The sequence below is a fragment of the Osmia lignaria genome, chromosome 4 (genome assembly GCF_051020975.1).
Source record: "Osmia lignaria lignaria isolate PbOS001 chromosome 4, iyOsmLign1, whole genome shotgun sequence".
Taxonomy (NCBI): domain Eukaryota; kingdom Metazoa; phylum Arthropoda; class Insecta; order Hymenoptera; family Megachilidae; genus Osmia; species Osmia lignaria.
The window spans coordinates 11,702,059-11,726,936 of record NC_135035.1 but is presented as its reverse complement, the minus strand read 5'-3'; the positions used below and the strand labels follow the sequence as shown (position 1 = coordinate 11,726,936).

At 42.6% G+C, this 24,878-nt stretch overlaps 2 protein-coding genes across 10 annotated transcripts in view; both read left to right on the top strand.

Annotated features, from left to right (window-relative positions):
- The window catches only part of LOC117603188 (ras-related protein M-Ras), a 37,751-nt gene extending 32,453 nt beyond the window's left edge, over nt 1–5,298 (top strand). The window contains exons 3-6 of one of the 5 annotated variants that reach the window (XM_034322077.2): nt 190–257; nt 604–857; nt 1,002–1,318; nt 1,404–5,298. In XM_034322077.2, coding sequence (XP_034177968.1) covers nt 196–257; nt 604–857; nt 1,002–1,318; nt 1,404–1,493 — 723 coding nt within the window. In that variant the 5' untranslated portion in view covers nt 190–195 and the 3' untranslated portion in view covers nt 1,494–5,298. Of the gene's footprint in view, nt 1–95; nt 263–519; nt 858–1,001; nt 1,319–1,403 lie in introns of those variants that run through there. The other 4 variants (XM_034322076.2, XM_034322078.2, XM_034322081.2 and 1 more) reach the window with 4 other exon arrangements.
- Nucleotides 5,299–5,628: 330 nt separating this feature from the next.
- dtn (transmembrane protein 132C dtn) overlaps nt 5,629–24,878 on the top strand; it is a 60,811-nt gene continuing 41,561 nt past the window's right edge. For 2 of the 5 annotated variants that reach the window (XM_034322042.2, XM_076688040.1), the window contains exons 1-3: nt 5,629–7,067; nt 7,130–7,398; nt 7,635–8,954. In XM_034322042.2, the coding sequence (XP_034177933.1) occupies nt 8,861–8,954 (94 nt within the window). In that variant the 5' untranslated portion in view covers nt 5,629–7,067; nt 7,130–7,398; nt 7,635–8,860. Of the gene's footprint in view, nt 8,955–24,878 lie in introns of all 5 variants that reach the window. The other 3 variants (XM_076688039.1, XM_076688038.1, XM_076688037.1) reach the window with 3 other exon arrangements.

Genomic DNA, 24,878 nt, shown 5'->3' with positions numbered 1-24,878 from the left:
GAGTTTATTCTTATTTCATTACAAGAGCTGTAAATTATGATGGTTGTTGGCATCACTGTTGCCCATGTGATAATTACAAGATATGCCGCTAGAGTACTTATATTTTCGCGCATGGTCATAAAAGAATAGAAGAACCATTGTATATGAAACTAACTTCGGAAGCTTACACAAACATACTTTTTTATATAGCTACGAATGTTGCGCACAGTGGTCCGGACTGACAGCTGGAAGAACGCGAAGCAGCAGTGGCAGAACATGTAAGGTAAGTATTCTTTATTATATAAAAAAGTAGATTAATTTGGCAAAGTAAAACTATCATTGTACGAGCTGCCAAACCCCGGTTAAACGTCAGTGGCTTGTCTTCTAATTTTGGCCTATTAAGTGTAATTGACACACCCGCTACATCGCGATGCTGTGCATTAGTTTTTTGATTATTAAACTTACGAAAATAAAACTATTGCATTAGATGATACGAATCATTAAGAATCTATGTATTATAAATTTTATTGATCTAATTAGGTGTTAACCCTTTCAGGGTACCTTGGATAGCTAGTGAAATTTGACAATTAACGAGCAGACGCGCTGCTAACAATAAATTAAAAGAGTTGACAGGATAGGCAGAAGAAGACACAGCAGTGGGGGAGGGGGTAGGAGAACAAGAGGCGGTATGACACGACCTCCCAATAATGACAACCTTATGACCTTCAAGTTGGTCGTAGTTGGAGATGGAGGTGTTGGAAAGAGCGCTCTCACCATACAGTTCTTTCAAAAATTATTTGTTACCGATTATGATCCTACCATTGAAGACAGTTACATTCAACATACAGAGGTAGACAAACAATGGTGCATTTTAGATGGTAAGTAACATGAGAGATATTCATTTTCATTCATTTTGATTCATTTTGAACCATGCTGTCAGCTACTTTTGCATCATGCTTGCCACATAGCATTAGAGGTACCCTATACTTTTATGTGTACAAAGGTTTATTTGTACCTAACAGTGTTAGATACAGCTGGCCAAGAAGAATTCAGTGCCATGCGTGAACAATACATGCGCAAGGGTGATGGGTTTCTGTTAGTATACTCTGTGACTGACAAACAGTCTTATGAGAATATCATGAATTTTTATACCCAGATACTTAGGGTAAAGGACAGAGATGTATATCCTATGCTACTGGTAGCCAACAAAGTTGATTTGGTACATTTGAGAAAAGTTACAGAGGAACAGGGGAGGGAGTTGGCTCACCGGTTGGGTATACCTTATATTGAAACTTCTGCCAAAGATCCTCCATTAAATGTAGATGCAGCATTCCATGAGGTAGGAGTTAGAGCTAGGAGGAATGATTGTTGTTCAATGGCACATGGGTTAGAACAGATAAGAAGTTTAAATAATTTTGCTCCAGGTTGTTCGTATTATCAGAAATCAACCTCCAGCCGAATTGGAGAAAAATCGAAGGAAACGGAGACGTTCAGGGAAATGTATTCTTTTATAAACGTCAGAAATATCGAGCAAGTATTAGGGGGTTGCGTCAAGATAACGCACTACCTTTTTAAAGGGTCACTTTTCTTTTTTTACAAAAGTGAAATGCACCTGCCAAAAGAAAAAAAAAACATCCAAAAAGAAAAAAAAATCGTGGGTCTTCTGTCCTTCATCGTATATAGGTATCTATTATAACTCGTGAATGTTTTCTTTCCTTTCGTCGATTCCGCCTATGAGTTTCTAGTATTAATAAGCGTTGAACGATTGATATCCCACCACTGTAAAATAAGTGTACAAAATAGGAACGATAAGAAATGCATCAATCGAAAGGAAATGTTAACTATCTCCTAAAAGTGCAACTAGATTTTTTAAAAAATGATCGATTCAGCATCAGTTTAAGATTTAAAGGTTCAAGAACAAAAAACCAAAAAAAAAAGATAAAAGACAAATTTATCGGAGATATTGGGTGTTCATCTACTCGATAATACGAGACCACGTCTCAGTACGCGTGTACACATCAATTTTTGTACCATCGAAAGAATACACTATGGAATTGAGCGTTTTTATTGCACAATGCATTCTATAGAAATCTTTTTTACTTCTTCGCGTAAGATCCTGTCATGAAATGACTATAATGGTTTTCGTATATCGTTTCAGCTTCTTCTTTGAAACAGCTGTTAAACGTTATAGCTTCAAGCGACTTTCTTTACTTTCAATTATAATATTAATCATCGTTTCTAAGTCTACCAAATTCAATCGTTTCTTTTTTTTTTTTTTTATATATATTTCTTGATCGAATTCGTTTCAAGTTTTTATAACGCGTCTACAATTTATCGTATAATTTTATATTGAATTTTTAATCATCGTCTCTTCGTAGCGATGTAAACGATACTCGACTATTTAGTAATCTAAATTAACAACGAGTTTCTCTTTCGTCAGTGGAAACGTGTGTTAGGTGTTCGTAGCCTAATGAGTAATTAATATTCTGAATCAGGAATGAAGCATTCAATGTATAAGGCAACATTTTGTCTTATGGCTTTATTATTGGCTTTCGTATACAACAGAGGTCTGATGTAAAACATCTATCGTGTTCGAATGTTCAAAGATAAGAAATATAAGTTTTAGATATACCAAAAGCCGATGGATTAGTGCATTATTAGATAATTTTATTCAATCACTGTGCAATGTTTTTTTCCATTCTTTTTACGATTATTTTAAATCATATGTATTTTGCATTTGATCGAATACAATTGCGCAAAACTTTGATTATGTCAGACCTTTTTATTAACACACACATATATATACATTAAAGATATAATGCCATGGCCTACATTAGTATTTAAACGTGAAAAGAAAAAGAAAAAAAAAAAATACGTACATTTAAGGGGTGCTCTATCGCGAGCGCGGATGAGTGAATGAAATTTAATGTTATATGTGAATCGACTATTTTTCGTGCTTGTAAAAGAATCGAACGTTGTAAACAGTTTGTCGCACATGATGTTCGTCTTATACCCCCTGAGTACTCTGTACGTACGAAATACGTAAGTTGACAAGATTATCAAGCAGAGAACAATTACAAAGTAATTCTCATTCAATTGTTATCCATCGATGTAATCACCGTACCGAGTGTTCTATTCTATCTTTCCTGTTTTATGTTCTTCGAACATACGATTCGTGATTCAGAAGGTTTTAGTGTACGCACAAAGTGCTCCTCCTGTTTGTGTAGAATACAGAGCATACGAATTCTTTTCCCAGTGTGAAACTGAATACATTACGTACGTGTAAGATGTGCAGAAACGTTTCGGCGCCACCGTTTAATTCTAACAAAAATGAAACATATTTGCCTTGAGATAAAAATAATCTATTATAAAACGGTGAAGGTTAACGAATGGAATCCAGGTAGTTGCCGTATCTTAGAAAATTTGCTTGCGATATCGTTTGATACAGTAAACGGAAGAAAAAGAAACGTTATCGTATTTTGTAACCAGTGAAACATTGAAGAAATCAGGTTTGATAGCGGTTTGACATTTCTTTTATCTTCCACCGTTTTAGAGTTACAACTTGGCCCAGTTGTATGGGACACAGCTTGTGGTAATTTTTCTCCAACCGCAACGAAGTATTATAAAAAGAAATTATGGAGACTTGTAAAAAATGATATATCTTACACCTTTCATTTGCCAAATGAGAAAGCGTTGTCTTGAGAAAGTGCTCAATGCGTAGCTTCGAATTGCCATGCACGATAAAACAATTGTACAAATTTTATCGAAACATTTATACGATAACGTTATTGGTTTGGTTTTTTGTGGATCACCGATTTCATTTAGATATTACGTGTAACTACCGTGATGTTACACGTGTATTTGTCATCGTAAGATGAAACAATTCACTGCTTCGTTTCAAGCTTGTAAGTACGTACTTACATACGCGTGGTCAAGTCGCAGAAATAATGAGACTGTTTAAATTAACCCTTTCAACTAATGAGTTTCAAAAAAGAAATCAGTTTCATTAGTTTTGGGACAGACCGCGTATTAGTAGACGTAACGTCGCAAATTACGTGGACCATCCATCGACAATTTCTATATAACGATCATAGTATCGTGAAAGAAGATCACTTAGGTCCGATTAAATTGAATCGAACAACGTCCCAGTGTTTCGAACGTGCAATGCTGTTATTTCAATTCATGGAAATTCCTTTTTATATATGAAATTACATTCAGAAAGAAGAAAAATTTCCGTCGCAAATCCAGATTGAAAAAGATTAAAGCAGTGATTATCTGATAATAACAAAAAGACAAAAAAGACGAAATGAAAAGGAAGATTTGTATAACGCGTGCATTATTGCGAACAGTTTTTTAGTCACTAAGGATTTAGCGTTCCTCGCATGTCGTAATAATCTGTAACAAAAGCGTTACATTTTTTAATCGCCGTCCATAAAAGAAAATCGTGAGAGAGAAGAAAGGAAAACAGCTCACCTGTGCTTTGCAACAGACGACAGTTAGATATGACCATAAATTATCGCGTATTAAAATCTTCAACGTCTAATAAAACAAGCATCGCGTTACGTTGAAGGAAATATCACGAGACTCGTTAGCGAGCAAACATGTAGAAAATTAAATAAAGGAAGGAAAAGGAAGACGGAAGAGCAAGAGATTATCTGTAAAATAGTCAATACATTGAATCATTGTGATAAGGAGTAAGAGAAGATGCAATGTAGCGAATGCTGTGATTGTGCGAGTTATCGAAGTCAGCTTTAATATACAGGGTGTTGCATAATTACTGCTACAAATTGAATCGTCGCTTTTCTTTTTGTACCGCTAGTTATATGACATCTTACATGAATTTGAAGCTTGTTGCATTAATGAACGACCAACGTTTTCACCGTGTCTATTACTTATAATAAAACCGTGGTTGTTCATCGATAAAATATGAAGAGGACAAACTTGAAAGCTTCTGACTTCGTTCTCGTTTCCTTCCCAGTGTTTGCTAGTTACTACACTCAGATATCGCACATCAGTATAATTAATTATCATAATTCCTTAGGGAAAGGAATAAAAAATCGTTTGATGACGCACAGGAAACAATGAACTATGCATAAAATAAGAGAGTAATAGAGTTTGTAAGCTGGATTACGATCGTTTCCACCGTTCTTGTCCTATACGTACATACATAGATAGTTGCGAACGAAGAAACAAAAAAATATATATTTTGAAAAAAAAAAAAAAAAACACACTCCACAATGATAGTTATATATGAAAACTACCAATTAATAAACACATACATCATACATGTAATTAAAAAAAGAAAAAATAAAAAAAAAATAGATGTGTGTATGTTCCATACGCACGTGTATAAGTGTACACGATTTGGACGTGTGTATATTTTTTCGTTGAAAGTGTGTGTGCGTGTATGAAACGTGAGCGTATCACTAATTGTGCAGGTCACTGTATAAAGTACACGATTGATAATAAATTATGAACACGTGTTTACAAAAAAAAAAGGGGGGGAAGTGATCCCTAATTTTATACTGTAACTCACTACTAATATCCATTCTTACAGATTAGATTTTTTACAATATCCTGCATCCTTATCCATAATCTTCCTGTCTGTTTTAGGAAATGTATTTACACCCGGAAGCTCCCATCAGTAACACCATTGAGATACCCTGAAAGTCCGGAGAGTAGGATGATTCAACGAGATTGAAGTCGGAACAGATAGGAAAGCAATTCATAGTGGAATCATTGACTGCGAGCTCGAACGAACGATCAGGTCAGGCGTTGAAAAGAAAGTTTAATTACGCGAACAGAAGCATCGATTCTACAATTGGCAATTGGCCCCGTTGGAATTATCCGAAACTCACACCGTTTTACCGGCACCGCTTTAAGAGGAGTTAATGCCTCGAATCGTCTCGTACTCTCTGGCTTCAAGTCTCGCTTTCCAAACGACCTAGTCGTCTCCACCTATTAAACGCTTTCAAAAACACTCGCCGCCGTTGGATTGCTTTAATTATCGTTCATTACATCGGTTTAATCCGTGCTCTCTGTAGCTAGGCTCGTTAACTTTTACGCTTTAACCCGTGAATGTACATACATACTCGTGTTTAGAGATTTACGTGTTTTTTTTTTTCTTTTTTTATTAACATACATTGGTTGGTACAAGCAATTGATATTGTTTCCAGTGTCCCGCCATATATACCACGAATTGACCTATTGACACGGGTAAGCCTGGTTAATGTAAATCGAACCATTACGGTATTCGGATGCAGGCGAATCGTTGCAGCTGCTGTATCATGCAGCCAGTGCATTTATTGTTCGAAATCCATTGTAGTCCTTTAAACCAATCCTTTGCATTTCGATTTTGCTTTCATCTCGTGCATCAGAATAATCATTTTTTTCTTCACGGACCATAAGAATATTAGTAATTAGAACAAGTACAAAGTTCCCAGTGACTACAAAGCGTGTTTGAATCGGGGTACTATAGGTTGTTTGTGCACGGAGTGCAAAGGGTTGGAATCTACAAGCTGCTCATTATAACAAGATGTTCCCGACAGATCAAAGGATGCGCACCGAGTGCTCTCCATTTACGAAGCAAAAGAAAAAGAAAAAAAAAAGCATTTGACCGTCAAACGAGCAACGCTTTGCGGTCGAGCCATTGCAATTGATTAATAAACGCCTCGGTTAAACAAAAGTACCCCGCTGAGTGGTACACCGCGGGTTGTTAAGCTAGCTCGATGGGTCGCGTGCGACTAACTACAGCCTCGACGCCATTGTTGTGGGGGTAGAATTCACGGTTCGATAATTTTACGAAGATAAAATTGGGACGACAGTTACATCAGGCTTGTCCTTTCGGTTTCGGATAGGCAGATAGTTGGGGTACCGTATAAAAGGGAGGGTTGAAAGCAGTCGAATCTTCCGTTCCACGTGGTACAACCTGCTGGATCTTCGGTCGGATCCTTATCCGACCCATAGATCTCTTTCTTAAGTCCGGAAGGCGTCGAAGCTGTTCTCGAGATGAAATCTTCGTGCAGTAGACGGGAAGCTATCGGGTATCGATCGTCGTATAAAACTGCCGCCGGAGACGTTTACAGTATGTATGTATCGTTGAATTTCCCTGTGTCAACCGTTCAACGACCCTCTACTTTTCTCTGTTTAGGCTGTCCCGGAAACGAGCGTGCTCTCGCAAACCCAAGTCGCGATTGTTCCGAGGGGAAGACGTGCAGAGACAGTGAAAGACTTTCAAAGCGAGGAGACTTTACTTTGATTCTTTGCATTCTTATTAGATCAAGAACGAAGAGTATCCGAAGAAGCATCGCGGTATCGCGCGACATCGTTACGTCAGCAAACCTTCTCTTCGACGAACGATAATGCGTTATCAGTGGATCTTACGTGTGTCTTTAGTTTATACCGATTACGCGAATGCAGGTAATTTTACGTGATAAAGTAGATTGAAATTGTGAAATGAATGTTTTGTACAGATAGCTTCGTTTTGGAGAAAAACTTTGGAAAATAAGTTCATTAGAGTTCGCTACTAAAACTTCCATCCGTATCTCCGATCTAAAGTGTAATTTAACTGGAGGAAGATAAGTCGTTCTCGAAAACGAAACTACCTATAGAAGTTATTTATTCTCTAATTTCACGTAGAATCTCTGTCTGTGTAGTTATCGAATTAAAGTAGAAGAATGATTGGGCGATTGCGAATCGGAGCAAACATTCGTGGCGCCTGACGAATCGGTCATTCAACGGAAAGAAAACGTCAGATGCTGTATCGACGATACGTCGTCTTGTTAGCTTATCGACAAGCTTGGCTGGAGAAGATAGAAAAAAGGGAGACATAGGGCAAGGATGAGTAGAGAGCAAAAGCAGAGTCGGCTCGTTTGTTTACCGGTGGAACGTTGCTCAAGGAATACGACAGGTCGAGACCTCGAGAGGCAAAAAGGGTGAAGCAAGAAAAAAGAAGACAACAAGAAGGAGGTCCAAGGCCCGTCGAATGGTTGAATTGGCAGAGAGCGTATAGTTACGAACGACGGAACGGAGCAGAGCAGAGCGGATCGGATCGGATCGGATCGGATCCGTAAGCGTACTCGTACGAGTGTTGTTGTGCGCGCGCACTCAACCAGTGGGGATCAGCCGTGCGGTAGTCGTCAGCGAGCAGGCGCCCCCTCCGCATCTCTCTCCTCGTCTGTTTCGGAGCCGCAGAACGGCGCACCGTGTGTCGAGCCAAGCCGAGCTGAGCCGAGTCGGTCAATACTCCGGGCAACGCGGTGGTGAGAGCACACGACGGTCGCCCGTACTCGTGCACGCTGTCGCTCGTCGTAAGCGGCGAGTATCGCTACGGATTTTTCTTTCGCGTTTTTGCCAGTCGATATAGAACGGGTCGAATCTTCGTTTCGAAAGAGGCGCCAGCCGGATCGAATAGACACCGGTCTATTCTCGCCGGTATCTCGCGGATGATACGTTTACACACGCACAGAGAGACGCGTGCGAGCCAACGCAACGCATCGAGTCGCATCGTTTTCTTCGGCCGTGTGACCGCTAGTTCTCTCGGCTGCTCCACTGGCTCGACTTGATAAAGCGTTCCCGATTCGAAGCAGCCGCCGCGCCGTTTAATAGATTCGCGAGAAACGATGCGAGCCTGCCCCGTGTACGACGAGTGGTAGAAAAGATAAAGGACAAGTGTCAGGACACGTTTCGCGGTGGTGAGACACGACTGTGACACGAGACCGCCGCGCCGGGGGTCCGGTGCACCACGTACTTTGGCGGTAGTGCGCGTCTCGGACAGTGGGTGCATCCTCGTGCAACGATCCAACGGTGCATCCAGCAGCAGCCTTCTAGAAGTTCAGCCTACCGAAACAAAAGGACGTGCAACGATGCATCCTGGAGCGTGATGGACAAGGTCGCAGCCAGCAGCTTCCAGCAGCTACGCCTCGCCGGCATACTCATGGATACGTGGATATTCTTCCTGTTCGTCGCCATTGCCGGTGAGTCTGCATTCTTTAAACCTTCTCGTTATCGAGCAGACGGCTTCGATCCGTCTCCTCCGATCTTATCGAACATCGTTCCGAAATCATCGAGCCTGTTTCTCTGATCTTGTTCCCCTCGGTGTTCACTACGGTGTTTCCCGTGTATCGATTCTTTAGCTAGCGGCGTGACTCGGTCCGCGTGCTGTCACTCGACGTGTCGATACGCATTACGTATGCACAACAGGCACGTGCGGCACGCTGAGTAAGTGCGTCGTATCTGTGCCACGGTTCAAGCTCGGCTCGATTCATTCAACACTCAACACAGAGAGATCAGAGAGAGGGAGAGAGCTCGATGCCACTTTCGTTCTTTAGCTCGCGAACCACGGGAAACCACGGGCATTCCGTTTTTGGACCGCTTCAAGGCTCTCTGACGCGACGACCGTTCGAGGAATCGACCCGAATCGGTCCGTGTCGTAAGACGTAAGAGAAAATCACCGTTTCTGTGTATTCGCGTACGCGTGTGTCACTTAAAATGCAATTCTTTTGTTAGTCTCGCCCCGTTTACCCTTCCTTTAGATTATTCCAGCCAAGTTGTTTGCTTTTACTTGTATGGGGAACCTCGTGGGGTAGGCGCCACCGAGTACACGCTTGGACGGTGCACGCTGTCCTAGGGATAGCAGGATACAATGCCAGATGGCTGACGTTCTTAGCGATCAGCCAAGGGGAATCGGTCGGGAAGGGCAACTTTTATGTCTCCCCAAAGTTCCTTTCTTTCCTTTTCTCGTGTTTCTTCCTCTGTTCTTCGATCTATCAATCCCTCGGCCACGTTGCGTCCTCCTGTTTCTACGCATCAAGTCCAATTCCCTTTTTAGGTTTGTCCTTTTCTTGGATTTCCATTTGCTTGCTACTTTGACTCATTCCCTCTAATAGCAGCCGGTTTTACCATCGTAATTCACCATCCATGTCCGTGTCTCTCCTCTGCTCGTATCTCCGATTCGCGCAGTCTGCTACCACCCTGTGTACCCTCTTCCATTTCCTCGCCAGGCGGTCCGTCGATGCATTCGTGCGTGAGAATCGACGGAAACGGAAGCAACTATCCACGACTGTGCTCGTCGAATCTCATTTAGGATCGTGACGGTCCAAGGGAGAGCGTCTCACGTACAATCTCGATACCGATTTTCTCCCTTGGTCGTCTCGGTAATTGCCTGGCGTCGAATCGATCGATCGAACGTTCCATCGCGATTTCGAGAACGTGCAAACTCGCGGGGAAATTCACAGATAAACATAAAGAAACACGCTAGAAGTATTAGTAGATTTTTTCAAAATTTATTTAATCTTTTATCGTTTCACAGTTAATTCACATAACAGCGAATGTCTGCCTTTTTTGGAAATCAGTTTCGCGTTCGTGAAGAAGTCGAATGATTCTCGAATACACGTTTTCACCACGCCATATCGAACGAGTTGTATATCTCGTACTCATCAGCGCAGAAACACATTCTGCTTGAATTATTAGAGTACCATTCACGTTCATTCGGAACACTCGAAAACGAACGAAGCGGATAAGCAGCTCGTTCACTACAGTTATAGGGAGTACTCTGGCGTTAACGTCACCGAGATGATGGGAAATATCGCATTCTTTTTCAATGGTACTACTCCCACCCGTTTCATCGACTCCTCGGTTCAAGCGATAAGCTTCTGCTTCTTCTTGTTTTCGCGGATATATATTAGTTTTCATTCATCGAACGTTTACGGAACTCGTAACGAATCAATTACCGTTGCACCGAGTTCTGTGCCGTATTCGAGTTTCGAGCCTTTCATCGTTTCAAGATTGCATCGTGCATTATTCATCGTTCAGCGGAACTATTATTTGATGCATTTTATTCAGGTTTATTCGCGTTTGTCGTGCCTTTATACCTTTACAGAGACCATTCCATCGTATCTGTCTTCTTCATCGCATCCGATTCGATCTTTCCCGGAGTGAAAAGACTCGGTCTCCTACTACAAATTGCTTTACCGTCTACGATATACCCGAAAGTCCATTTCGTTGTATTGAGAATGACGTTTCGAGACTTGAAAGATTGATGTATCGGAGCCATACGCTAATTTCTCTACGTTGTGCCAACTTTTAGGTCGCAAAGTTGTGTAAAATCATTTGCTTATCCGGAAAATGTTTATCGCATAATGATATAGTCGTGTACCGACTGGTTTCGCTAGTCTACGTTCTACATTGTACAACACCTCCCTCTTTCTATTTCATTATCCGCGCAAGCGATACTTCATACCTGACTCGTGCACGATCTAGGAATTCTCATTACCTTTTCGTGGCACGGGGCACATTCATCAGGTGTCAAATAAAATTCTCGCGAGTCTTCCTTACTTAAACTTTAACAAAGATCTACTCCCGGTCCTGTTAGATACACGACGCAGTTATTTCGCTATCCCGACCGTCCAGATGAATTAAGAATGTCTCGCTCGAAAGAGCATAATAATCCGTTATCTTTGACGCCTGTTTCAAACTCGTCCACCTTGTGTCCCCGTCGACTTTCCCTTCGAAGTTGCAGTTTACGAGCAGCTCTCCATTGTTCCATGTAACATCGTCACCTCCTCGTGATAGTTGCTTCAAACTTTCAAGCGTTTGAAATAATTAAAGAATTCGTTATCACGGACCCTCTCAACCCGGCCAAAGTGATTTTCCTTCTCGTTCCAACCGTTTCACCCTATCTTTTCGTTCTTCTTTCCCTTTCAAACTTTTCGATAAGTGCTACAAGTGTTTTCCAGGATACCAAAGGGGTGAGAAACGTTGGTCATTGTTCTAGAATTAGAAGGGAAAGCTGTTCGAGGGTGTGTGCGAAAGAATTAATACTGATTTTTTAATTTCTGTATCCATGACAGAACAAACGAAGCAACCCTCGACTCGGTTCGTCGATATGCGATGACTCTGGTTTCACAATAAAAACTCTGGAATGGTTCGGAACGGGGGTTGGTACGTTTTCATACATAAAAAGAAAGAAAAAAATATCACGAGGGGAGCTCGATCGACCGTTGCGCGGGATGGTGGTCATGGTTGGTCCTGTTAAGATTTCGCGATACATGGTAGGTCGTCTTGGCAACGAAGTCGAATGATTTCACGGGGTCTCTGGTGCCAGCTACATCGACCGTTGTAACGAACTCGAAGTAAGGGGAAGAGAGAGCTAGGTAGGTAGGTAGGTAGGTAGGTAGGTAAGCAAGGTAAGGCCAAGGGTCCTGGCAAGAGAAACCCTATTGGGAGACAAGCGTGTACCTCTCATCGAGAACTCGTATCCCTTAGAACGCAAGTAAGAGCAGGTGTTCTAGGCGATATACGCTTTGTCCTGTCGGTTTTTATTCTTAGCTGGCCCATCTGTACGCGAAATCCGCCCGCCACGATACTCTGAACAGCTGTGTTTTTCCTTACGTTTCTTACTCCTTTTCTATTTTTTCCCTTTCAAATATATACGATACTGGCTGAGAAAAGTTTTTCTTCGGTTTTATTCAGAGACTCTGAGAAACGTTCTCGTTCTCGTTCTTGTTCCGTGCGTCGTTTTGTAAAAGAAAATCGAAGAATCGCTTTGGACACGACGATGTACCTGAGCCAAGCATTGCTTCAGCGAACCCTTTGAGTCTACTAGTACGAGGATACCCTTGCTGAACGTGGGAGGAAAGCAAAAAGTCAAATATAATAGCGGCTTTCTCTCTCTCTCTCTCTCTCTCTCTCTCCTGTTGCCTTTTCCGCTTTATTTGAAATCGATCTCTGGCCACGAGATACCCATATCCGATTCAACGAACGCGAATCCGCGTATCGAATGGCGGAACGCTTTTTCCGTGCTTGTCGTATAAACGTTTCGTTTGCCGTGTCGCGGATTTCGCACGGTCATCTGCGAACAACTGGCTGCCGTTTGGTATGCATTCCCTCCGCTTGTTATCCGCCGGATCTAAAACACGTTCGAATCTCCTATCCACTCTTTCCCTAATCGAATTAACTTTCTGTATATCGTGTTTACTTATCGATTTCCATTTTCTTGCGTACCGAGTACACCGCTGCGATCACCGAGACATGAAAACTTTTCGCTTATCCATGTTAGACGTACTTAGCTACAGGTGAATTTGGTGCTCGTTTAATAATAATTAATCTTCTAAGCTACTTGTTTAAGTATTATGCTTCAATATATAAAATTCTTCAGTTGCAAAAATTTGGAGGCCTACTTTTAGTCGATGCATCATTGTTCAGGTTTCACAAGTGTGGGTTAGGTTTGACCCAGTTCGATTTTCGACGAAGCATATATGGATGTAGAAATCCGTGAAAAATAGGGACTGAAGCAGCGGGAATAGAACCATTATTATCTGCTAAGCTTCTGCCAGCTCGCTTATTACTGGCTCTGGAAATCCTGATCTCTTACATACAGGGTGTCTCGAGAAGGTTTTACACCTCGAAAGGTAGAAAACGGTTTGTTTCGTTTGTTAAATTTGAGCTCGGTAACGAATTAAAACAGTACGTATTATTAATGGCTGATGAGCCTCGCGAGAGTGGATGAAAATCGGTTAGAAGCTCGCGATTTGAAACGAAAATGAAAATCGTGGTCGACGTCGAAGGAAAGAATGCATTTCCTCGTGCCTGCGACGCGACGGCTGTGAAATTGCAACGACGCTACTTTTGTCCGCGCAGAAGGGCACGTACTACTTCCTACTCGCGAAATTCTCACGCGAAAGAACGGTGCAGTTTCGCCACCCTTTCGAGCACCCGCAACCTCTGGAAAACCTCTAAGCTTCTCAACCCACTTGTACTTCCTTCTTTTCTCTTCTTTCCCTTGTATAGGCGATATAACAAAGAGGCTCCATTGCTCGCTGTTATCAGTTTAATTCTCAGCGATAGGTGCTTGATTCGAAATGACAAGAATTATTTACTATTTTATTCTTAATAACTTTGATTTTAGCTTTTCAATTAATTTGTCTATTGAATTTCTTGCACCGTAATTGCTTCCTACACATGTTCCCTTTGACTACAAAGGGTTAATATCGTTCCGTGTGTTGTGCAAAACAGAAAAAAGTTCGAGGTCGGTATTTTTAGCAATGGTTTCCCAATCGACGTATCTCGATTTCAAAGTTCAGGATGTATGTACATATATGAAATCCTCGTTACGTTTTGTTTTCGAACAGAACAAAGATATCGCAAAAATCAATCGATGCAGAGGGACGGATTTGAAAAACGAATCGATTGTCCAGCAAAGGCAATCGTCGTCGTCCTGGATGACAGAGTATTATATTTTCCTGGAATATTTTCCATGGGAATGCTTTCACTGGAATATAGTCCAGTGGGATTTTTCTGCCAACCTAAAAATGTACGTTCCCTCGATTCTCGTAGCTCGTCGAAAATTAAGAGCGCCCGTGTTGGAGCAGTCTTCTTACCGTCGACACGGATCTTCCTCGCTCTCTTTCCCTCTTTTCTACGCTTTACCAGAGAAAATCACTAAGACACACTGAATTCGTTCTATTCGTCGACGCGACGGTTGTGCTTCTTGGCTGGCAAAGAATCACCGGAAGAGTATATAGGTCGAGCGTTACCGGCGTCTTAGGCAAAAGAAAAACCAACGACGCTTGCCTCCATTCAAATGTATACGGTATTGCTCCGAAACTTTAGTTAAAACGTCTTATGCGCTGCGATCGATCGCAGTTTACTCCTCGCGTAGTACATACTTACACGCATCGCCACGTACAGCTGGAAATGAATCTGGGTCGTCGGGGACAACAGCAAATCGACTGCCGGTTATTATCGAAATATCCAAAGGCCAAACGAGTCTTTCTACCTTCTTGTTTTTCGTCGTCTTTTTAGAAAGAACCGACTCCGAATTTCGTTCAAAGTGAAACTAAATATTTTTCTCTCTACAGTATTTGCCTACCCCTCTAAGCGATGCGAACTGGAGTTCGTGATTTGCCTTTCAGAGGAGAAGGTACATACCTGTTTTAGAATTTAACGCTGTTATCTATTCCTCGCTCAACTCTCAGTTTGTTAACGTCAGGAAGGGGAAACAGAGAATGATGGAAATGACGATGATTCGCTAGTCGGAGAAGCGGGTATCTCGTTGAGACAATACTATACACAGGCAAATCGTTGTCAGTTTAACGGGGTTGTAGTTGCAGCCTTGATCGCTGACAACGGCTTTACTGGCGGATTTTAGACGTCTCCGATCAGCTGGTGCTTAAGCTCACCAACGAATCTGTCGGATCAACGTGAACCAGGCTCGAAAGTCTCGAGCACCCGTTAAATCCCTCTAATGAGATATAGTTTCCGTTAACGTAATCGGGTCGGCTTACCCGTCTATAGATACACCTTGAAATGCGGTTTCGTTGCTCATTTTCTATCCACGCGTTGCCCAACTTTTCCACTTCGCGTACCTTGTATCATGTGACCAATCAAACGTTCTATCTTGATCGACACACGGGAAAAGCGACGTCGATCCGCCGATTCTACCCCTAGATTTTCATCCTGATATTTCAGTTTGGTCGCATCGAGAGCGAAACGCGGACGGGATGCAAGTCACGATCGAAGCGTTGAACGATGCGTGTCGAGGGAAATCTGATTTGCAACGTCGATATCTTTTTCGTGGTCGTTAATAGGGCCACCTATCTATCGTTCCATGAATTCGTACGATTCGATTCGATTCGATTCGATTCGATTCGATCGTGTATCGTGTCGCGGGATTTTCAAACATTTTATTCCGTTTCTCTGAAAGTGGTTTAGTTCTTTTTCGGATTTCATAGATGCTTTCCCAAGGCCATTATTTAGCTCGAATTAACTTAACGAGATAATAGAGATTACGTAAATTTTCCAATAATTATATTAACGCGCTTTAAAGCATGCTTGATTTAAAGTTTTCGAGAGCTGTTGCGGGCACCGTAATTAGAAGAAGAGTTAATATTTCTTCGATAGGTAAATGAAACGCGAACCATCGGATTTCCTTCCTATATTTCACTTAGCTACTGAAAATTTCAAGTCCAATAGCGAATCAGCCACGTTGTCGCGTGGCGTCCTTTCGTATCGCACGTAACGACATTAACGTCACGGATCGCAGTTTTATCGCGGCCAGTTTGAAAATGTCGAACTCCGGGAGAAATTCAATTTAAAATAACGTCGATTTAGAGGTTTGCGTGCTTAAAATTCGAAACGACGCGACGTCGTCGGTATGCTCTGTCTCTTTCTCGGTTACTGTTTCGACGCTGTCAACGACACGGGTCGCAGTTTCAGGTGTTGCAACCAGTTCAAAGCCGCGTACCTGTGTACATACACTGTACGAAGCTGAGTAACCGAGTTACTCGGCACTGTGCGCTTACCGATGATACGAATTACAGGCTTACAGCACCATAGACGTGCACGGCGTGTATATTACCTCGTTAACGTGGCGCCGAACTTCGACGTTCACTCCCGCCATGAGACAACAGCTCGCTCCACTTGCTTACAGGCACCCTATCGAAATTAACGTAATACTGTTTCCTATAGGATGTCTTTCGGGGCTGTATAATTTCGGGAGTAATTTTGCTTCCTCCTTCGATCGTGCTCTTCAAAGTCATACATAATACCTGTTTAACCCTTTCACTATTATAGACCCGTAGTAAATTGAAATTTATTAGATTATTGAATGGATATTAGTCATACGGTCCATTTTCATTGGAACACTATTTACGGTAGAAACTCAATTACCCAAAATTTTTTGCGAGCACGAAAAGAGGGTCAACGAGTTCGTAATGAACGATTCTCGTGTTTGGTGAATCCTCGACCCCTCGATGGGAATTTCGATCGGTCTCCCCGCTATTCTCGCCTAATTAACGAGCATATTAATTAATAATAACAACGAAGGCAGAGTCGTAAGTCAATTAGCCCGTCTAGCGCGGTCGTGATAATGCGGAGCAGACTCCCGCTACGTCTTGAAACACACGAACAGCATGTACATTACCTTGTTACCTGGTGTCCTCGAAAGTTGGCGAGTAACTCGCGGCTCGAGACACCTATACGAGTAAACTTCTCTCGACTTGTATTTCTTACCCGTTTTCAGCATCGAGGCTGTTCGACTTGTCGGTTAAACAATGACGCGATGAATTACCACCGCGATTATTGCGTTTCGACGATAACTCTGCGTGTTCGCCGAGTCGCGAACCTCGCGTAATTTCAATTGGGAAAAGTTGACACGACTCGCGGGGGAATTTTCTCGTGCATCTTGCGGCTCGAAGTTGGAGAAGTTAGCAGTCCGCTTGGGAATATCGAGGAGCGATTCGAAGTCGCCGTTCAACGTGGAAACGTGGTGAAAAAGTACATTCGTTTCGAGGGGAGTTGGAGCGTGTCCGTAAGTCGTTGAAACAGTAGCAGCGTACTAGTAGCATTCTCGATGATGGCACGGTAACAAGTCGAAAGAAAGAAAAGAAATACGAATTTAAGCGAGTTTTCCTCTCTTTCCCTCTCTGTCTGTCTGTCTGCCTGCCTGCCTGTCTGCCTGTCTGTCTGTCTGTAACCATTAGTCAACCGAAACAGACAGCAGACACGTATTTCGTCGGTGGATATTGTAGAAACTATGCTCGGTGCATCGATCGCGTACCGTAAGAACGGGCAAACGGAAGAAGGTGCAGTATATAGCGTTATTTACATATTATACACGGCACACGAATACAGGCCGCGCGTTTCATTTTCCTGCTTGCTTTATGCCCGTCCTTAGCCAACGACCTACGATGGAACGTAGAGTTTGCGTCTGGTAGCGATGAAAATACCGCCGCGCCGTTTAAGATACATTCAACACGATCGTTGACTGCTGTAATGCGGTAATAGCGGGCGCCGAGCTATTACTGTAGCAACCGAGGATATATAGCAAACGAAACGTTTTAACGTTTTAAATATAGAATTTGCAACGTTCCGCGATCAACAAATACGTTCAACGCGCTAGATTCTATTCGCATCTTCTCAGATATTTACGAGTCTCGTATTGAACGAGCAAATTGAACGACGGTGATAAGAAACGATTACAATGGAACGTAGTAGTAGTTGGAGACGGTGCATTGCCGACTTTCCGAATGGATTCCTGGTACAATCTATAGGGGAGGTCTGCTGGCTAAGTTATCCCAGCGGGCAGCCACCTATTCTACTGCGGATAGCGTGTGCCGATGATTCGACGTTAACGTCAAAGAACAGAAAACACAATAAGGAGTTATTGTCCTCTGCTTTACCCATGGGAAACGTAGTGCGAGCAACGAGTCGACAAAGAATTAACAAAGAATTTCCAAGTTCCTCGTCTGGTCTAAGCAGAGTGAAAGAGAGGATATAGCTTCCAAATCGACTATCCGTCTGATATCTATAAATCAGACGGTTCCGGCAGGTGATTGCTGTTTCTGACAGCATGCAGTGTCCTCGCTATGTTTCGTGTCTAAGGCATTGGCTACCGTTTCCTATCCTGCGATATAGCAGAAGCTCATAAAACTCGTAGGAAGCTTGACTCGGACAGCGGTGTGTTGGACGATGATCGCGTCAAAGAAAGTTCCGTTGTGTACGTCTGAAAGGAAGGAGGAGGCTAGTGGTGATAAGAGAATATAAGGGTGATGGTGGTCGTCTGTGTCAGAGTTCCGTGGGACACTCGAGACGAGTTCGCCGGCTCGCAGTCGGTCTAGGGAACAAGGGTGGAAGCGAGTGCCACTATATAGGATCGCGAGTGCCGACGGCAGTCCACTCAGACCTACTCTTGTCTTCTTTTTTCGCTCCGCTTTCCACCTTTTTTTTCCTCTCCTCTCCTCTCTTTTCGCGGAACAGAGCTCGACGATCACACGATTACGTTGTAAAATGTTCGCGACATCGTTTGCGAAAACGCGTGGAAAATGAAATTCTCGCGAGACACCGTCGGAAAATCGCTCTTACGTCTTCTTCTTGCCTTCGAAAGATACACAACGTTCGACCTTGAATAACGATTGACGCGGGGGATCGTTTTTAAAGGGTAGCATCCATTGGAATTGCGAAAGTTTGGTGGCCCATGGAATTTTTTAATTAGAGGATACATCGAATTGGAAAGAGGGATCCCGATGGAAAATACTTGGAGTCGAATTCCAAGGGAGAAACTTTTTTAATATGCTTGGGAGGTTGATCGGGAATTTGAGTTCGAAAAGTACGTACTTGGGTTAAAGTCGGATCCGTATGATAAAAGGGATCGCCGTAGGCGGCTCGTTATCATTGTTCCGCGAAAACTCCGCTACCTTGTCCCTCTAATACTTTGGAACGTATGAAATTTTCATGGTACAAACGTATCGTGGCAGCCGTTCAGAGAAACGTAACCTCTTGGTATTCTTTGTTAAAGCGGGCCAAAGCCTGCGCGAAGTTTCGCGTCCAACCATTTCGAAGTTGCGGAATGCATAATGTCGCTGTGCAAACTAGTTTGCACGGAGAAAGTGGAAGTATCAAAAGCTCGTGAGCGATGATTTTCAAAGTGTAGAAACTGCAAATCTTCTTATTCGAGAGGGAAAAAAATCCTCGGCAATCAATCGTTTATCAGACTCTCTGAAAATTACGAGAAAGCCATAAGAATCTCCCGAATATCCGAGCTACGATTTATGGACAGAGTTGAGAAGTCTCAGAGAACGTTACGCAACAAAGATTCCGGTTTGAAACTTCGGACCGGAGTCGCGTTAATGACTTTTGTCCGGAGCCGTGTTTTTGGAAACACGTTTGCTTGTCTCCCATTCAACACCACTGCCAAAAGTTTTCCCGTGGAAAGCAAAGGTCGTTAATTTTCTCCTAGAATAATGTATTATCGTACTCTCGTTGCGCTTAAACAATCTAACGAAGGCAGGTTCTTTTAAACTATGCATAAGATAATCTATAGGTAATTTGTAAGAAGCTGAAGAGAGGTTGTGCATACCGATCAACGTGCAAACGCTAGCGAGCGAAAGGATCAAATATAACGAAAAAGAGGAGCGTTTCAATTTGTTCTCGGTCCCATTCGACCCTTCTGTCTAGCATTTGTATATTTTTCGTTTCGTGTTTCTATAACCATCGGTCGCGAATATTCCGATCGTAGTGGCATGGCGTGTGTGGTGCATAAATGCAAGCAGGGAATCTTGGAAACACGGAAGCCACGAATCTAGCGCACGATCGCGTACATACCATAGAGCTGCGTGCATGTGCAGTTGCATGTGCACTGTGCACGTACGTGGATATATATGGAGGCTGGGTCAAAGCGAGGGCGGAGAAAGAAAGAAAGGAAAGAAGAAAGACGAGGAGCAATCGTGTTGAACGATAAGTAGAGTCGTAAGAACGTCACGAAAAGTAATAGTTATTACAAACGTGTCTCGATCAGAAACTGATTCGCATTTAAAGGGGTGATTAATCGATGTTCGTGCAATAATTGCAGGAATAAAAATAAAAGCTCTTAAAGTTTGCGACGAGGGGGGAGTAAGCGGAGAGCGAAGGTAGAAAGGAAAGGTAAACGACGAAAAGAAGAAACGCAACCGGTAACGCACCATTCCTTGAATTTTACGATGCAACGGTACATACCGAGTGGCTTGCCAGAGTCAGCAAACTTTCTGATTATTCGATAATTGAATGGTACAGTCGAGAGCAGATTCAGCCAACCTCCGCGGGGGTGGGTGCTTTAATTTCGTGCTCTTCTTGCAGCCAAGATCGATAATGAATAGAACGGTGAAATCGAGACAGAGAAATAAGTACAGAACAAGCTACTTGGTGGCACCGTTACGCGAATAGTTTCACGTTCTAATCGGTACGAAACGAGAAACACCAGCACGGAAAATGAATATTACTTTTGATTTAATGCAAAAACGGAGTTAATTTAGTTTTTTTCTCTTCCTCGCGTGTAATCAATTAGAGGAGTTTCGTTCCTCCCGAGAATGGTCAAACTTTTTCCCTCGGTTTTTTCTTTGCTCGCCGAAGAAGAGAACTAGTCGCGACAGGCGGTTTTCTTCCCGATTATTCGCATTGTTCGTTTACTATCCTTTGGTAAATGTTCCTTCGAACCGCACGCCAACCATCTTCGTGGCTGTTTCACCGCGAAATTGTTCGACTGATGTACGTATATTAAGTACGTGTCAAGAGTGTACACGTCTTCGTGGCTGCGTTAGATTACGAGCGTACGTGTCAGTGCGTCTTCAACGTTCTTGATTCTCTGCCGAGTTCCAGTTTCTGTCTCGCGTTCGTTCGCGCATTTGCACATTCAACGTGACATCTGTCCAATGTCTGTTTCACCATCCGCAACTGGCTTCTCTTTCTGTCTATTTTTCTTGGTTTCACTTCGATTCATAATTTACGCATCACCGGAGACGTGAATTTTACTTTGTCTCGCTTTACCTATTTGACCGACAAGATCGCGGTTCGACGCCCGAAAACTTGGCCATTGATTCTAGGGTAATTCAAAGCCGGCACTGCATAGCTTCTTTGTGAAATTAACCGTGTGCAGCTAGTTGCCAGAAGGCGATACACCGTGTCTCTGTGTCGTTTCAGCTCCGTCCAATTAACTTTCTTGCCTTGGGACACGGGGTTCTCTTTTTCTCTCCGTGTATACCCGCGTCCCTTTCGTTATGAATACTTCATTTGCCGTAGTGTTCAGCATTCAGGCCGGAAAAACAAATATCCGCTTGTAAAGTCTGGCTCCTCCGTATTCCGGTAGGAATGCTCGACGAAGAAACTCCATTTCTCCAGATGGATATACAGCGGAGGACAGTTTCCGTCATTCCGCATTCCGTGCATCGGATGGATTAAGTTTGTGCACGAGCAGAGAGTACTCCGGCCCTCTTAAATTGCGTTCATCCAGGCTGGCTTGCTCGTTTTCCAACGACGATCTCTCCACTTTTCCCGCCACCCCATTCGTCGAACCCTTTACTACCGTCTCGACGATTTCACGACCGTAAGCTTTTCGTCGAACGTCGACGAAATGCATCTGGAAAATTGGATCAAACCGCAACGAGGCCTCATTAGGAGGAATGGTCACTCGCGTGGTCCGCTTAGCTGCTTTACATGAACGCACATGTAAACATACTTGCCGACTTCGCTTTGAATGCAAAGGCGAAAACGCCGTCTAGCGTATTCGCTATACGAGACACCCGAGTATGTATAACGAGCCTTCGAGAGCCACCGAGAAGGTATCTCCGGGATGTGCAAGTCGGGCTAACGAATTTAACCATTTGCGCTGGAATTATTCTCCTGGTTCCTCTAAAACAGTAGGTAATTGCGTTAGAACAAGCTTGATAAGGAACGTTACCATGGAACGATGGTGAAAGTCGTCGAAGAAAATATTTTTTAAGGGAAACAATTTATCTGGATGAAAAAGTTTTGATGAAATATAAAAGTGTTTGCTACTTCTAAGACACGTATACGTTTACTAGACTATGCAGATATTTACCACGATGTTAACGTATGCTTTTGCTGGTAAAAGTTTGAATATCATTGCTTATGAATACATTTACTTATCAAGTTAGTATGTGCATACGTTTACCGTGAAATCTCGCACACGACACGTTCTGTATTTTAATTAAAATCATACATTTGTTCATTTCTTTATTCGCGATCATTTGATTCCATTCACTGTACGTCCGATTTTCAGTGAAAAATTCAAAGTAGATGATACTTTATACGATGTTTCAGCTGCGCAAACCACAATTTGCGCTTTCAAAGCGATTTTCTGTTAAAATCATTACTTACCGTTTGCATTGCCGTCGACTTCATAACGCAAAGGGTTAGATTCGAATTTCATAATTCGCTACGTTTTGACGTTGATAATTTGTCCGGTTAAACGCAAACGAACAGAAATATGGCAGATTAATGGACACGATAACGAGCGATAATTTGATGGGTTCGATCATAACGAGAGCCATCGTTATTAGCGCGACGAAAAGCTTAACAGTCGATCGATATCCTACCATTTTAATAATTCTACTAATTAATCGATTAACGTTAATCGATGCAGTTACGCGTAACGATGATCTGATATTCTTTTTTTTTTTTTGAGTAAAATCGTCGTTTTAACATTTCCAAGGCGAAATATACGCGTTTGCAGACGGAAGACTATAATAATCGTTGATAGTGGTGATTCGGTGGTGAGCGAGTATAGTCGCTTTTAACGGCGAAAGGGTTAAAGAAACAAACGGTGGGAGTATGGTGCAGCAAGCAGCTGCAGTTCTCGTCAGCAGCGGTGCTCGCATTATCAGTTGAATGCCTTCGTGTCCTGAAAATTAAATCAGACCTCGACAAGACCTCGTTAAGACCCGCCGCGCCCGTCTGCTTATGCTCTCGGTGTGCTCTCGTACATTCAAATACATATTGCATTAGTCTTTTATATTAGATCTCGGTGGCATGGTTTCGCGAATATAGAATTCTGTCGAAACCAGACGAAAAGATCGCGATACGTTTTCGTCGTTTACGTGGTTTTCGCGTTGTAATTGATCAAAGCGATTAGAAAATTTCTTTATTAAGCAAAGGTCAGGAATTTATTAGTCAACCTAACAAGATCCACCCTCGTACATTAAATCAGCCGCATTCCGTGTCAAGGTTTCGACCCACTGCTTCGGATAGAAGCTCGAGAGGATCTCGTCGAGAGAATTTCCATAGTTTAGGACTTAGAAAATTAGAGTACGCCTGGTCGATTGTTGATTAGAATATATACACGTGGACAAGTTTGTTCTGTATCGTAGCGTTTCCCGTGAATGTTTTCTGTCGTGAAAACGCTAGAATGTGTCGGGCACGCTGTGAAATTGATTAAGATTGCGCCAGAGCGGAACTCGCTGACGTTAAATTGCTTCGCCAAGAATTTCTCGAGTAATGGGATGCATAGCCGTTCCAAAAATACTTGCAACGTAATATACTAGCGATGCATAGAAACGTTAATGGTGTACGTAACGACGATAAGGGAAAACGGCAATGGTTTCGTTACAAATGTGCACATATTTCCTTACATTATCGTTCGCTCTTCGGTCGTCACAATACCAGTATCCTCGAGTATCTTTCTGACGGCATTTTGCCGCACAATAGCGAGATGATACTTTATTTCGCCAGAGCTTATTCGTCCACGTATTTCCTAGCTTCTTGCAAGTCACGTCCATCATGGTATCGTGGCCGCCCATCCTCTGTAAGAGTCGTCTAGATATTACCCGGTGATTGCGAGCTTTTTACCAAAAGCCTTCTCTCAGGCTGGAAATTAAATCAAGCCTCGACGAAGGCTCGTTAGATGGGTCCCGGACTCGACGTGTCGGGGATATTCGCCTTCTCTGATCTATTCGTACCTCTTACAAAGAGCCTTGCTGTACAAGGTGTTTCTAATTTAAACGCCATGAATTTAATCTCTCAAGTATCATAAAGGCAAATTTAGCGATAAGAAAAAGAAGATTTCCTTCTTTACTCTTTGTTTGCGCTTACTTCTCTGGAGAAGCAATTTTTTTAACGCTTTATCGCTTCGAGATGAAACGAATATGGCCGGGAGGGAAGACATTTTTAACGGTACTTTCCTAGCAAAGGTAGAGGAACTTGGAAAAAAAAAGAAAAAACGAAAGGTATTCTTAAGAAAAGTCCGTTTCTCAGGGATAAAAGACGATTGTACGTTAGAAGGAAACGCGTTTTCGTGACTCTGCACCTTCATAGAAGTTTGCTTCAATTCAGACTCGAATAAAAGGCTGTCCGAAAGTTTAACCGGTTGTTTTAGCATCACCGTGTATACATACGTACCTATATGGATGCTTTCGTGTTGGACAAAATGTTTCCGGTAAAGCGCTTTGCTTCTTTCTCGACTGTTAGCTCGCATCTGTTGCGTTCGTGTTGGGGCGAATAAATTGCGAATCCCGGTATTGATTTTGCACGCGAAGCACCGGCTGAAAAGAGGAAGGCAAAGCGATGACGAGAATAAAACGAACCCTTGCTCCGCCTCTATTAATCGGTTTACTTGCCGAAAAAAAAAGAAGAAA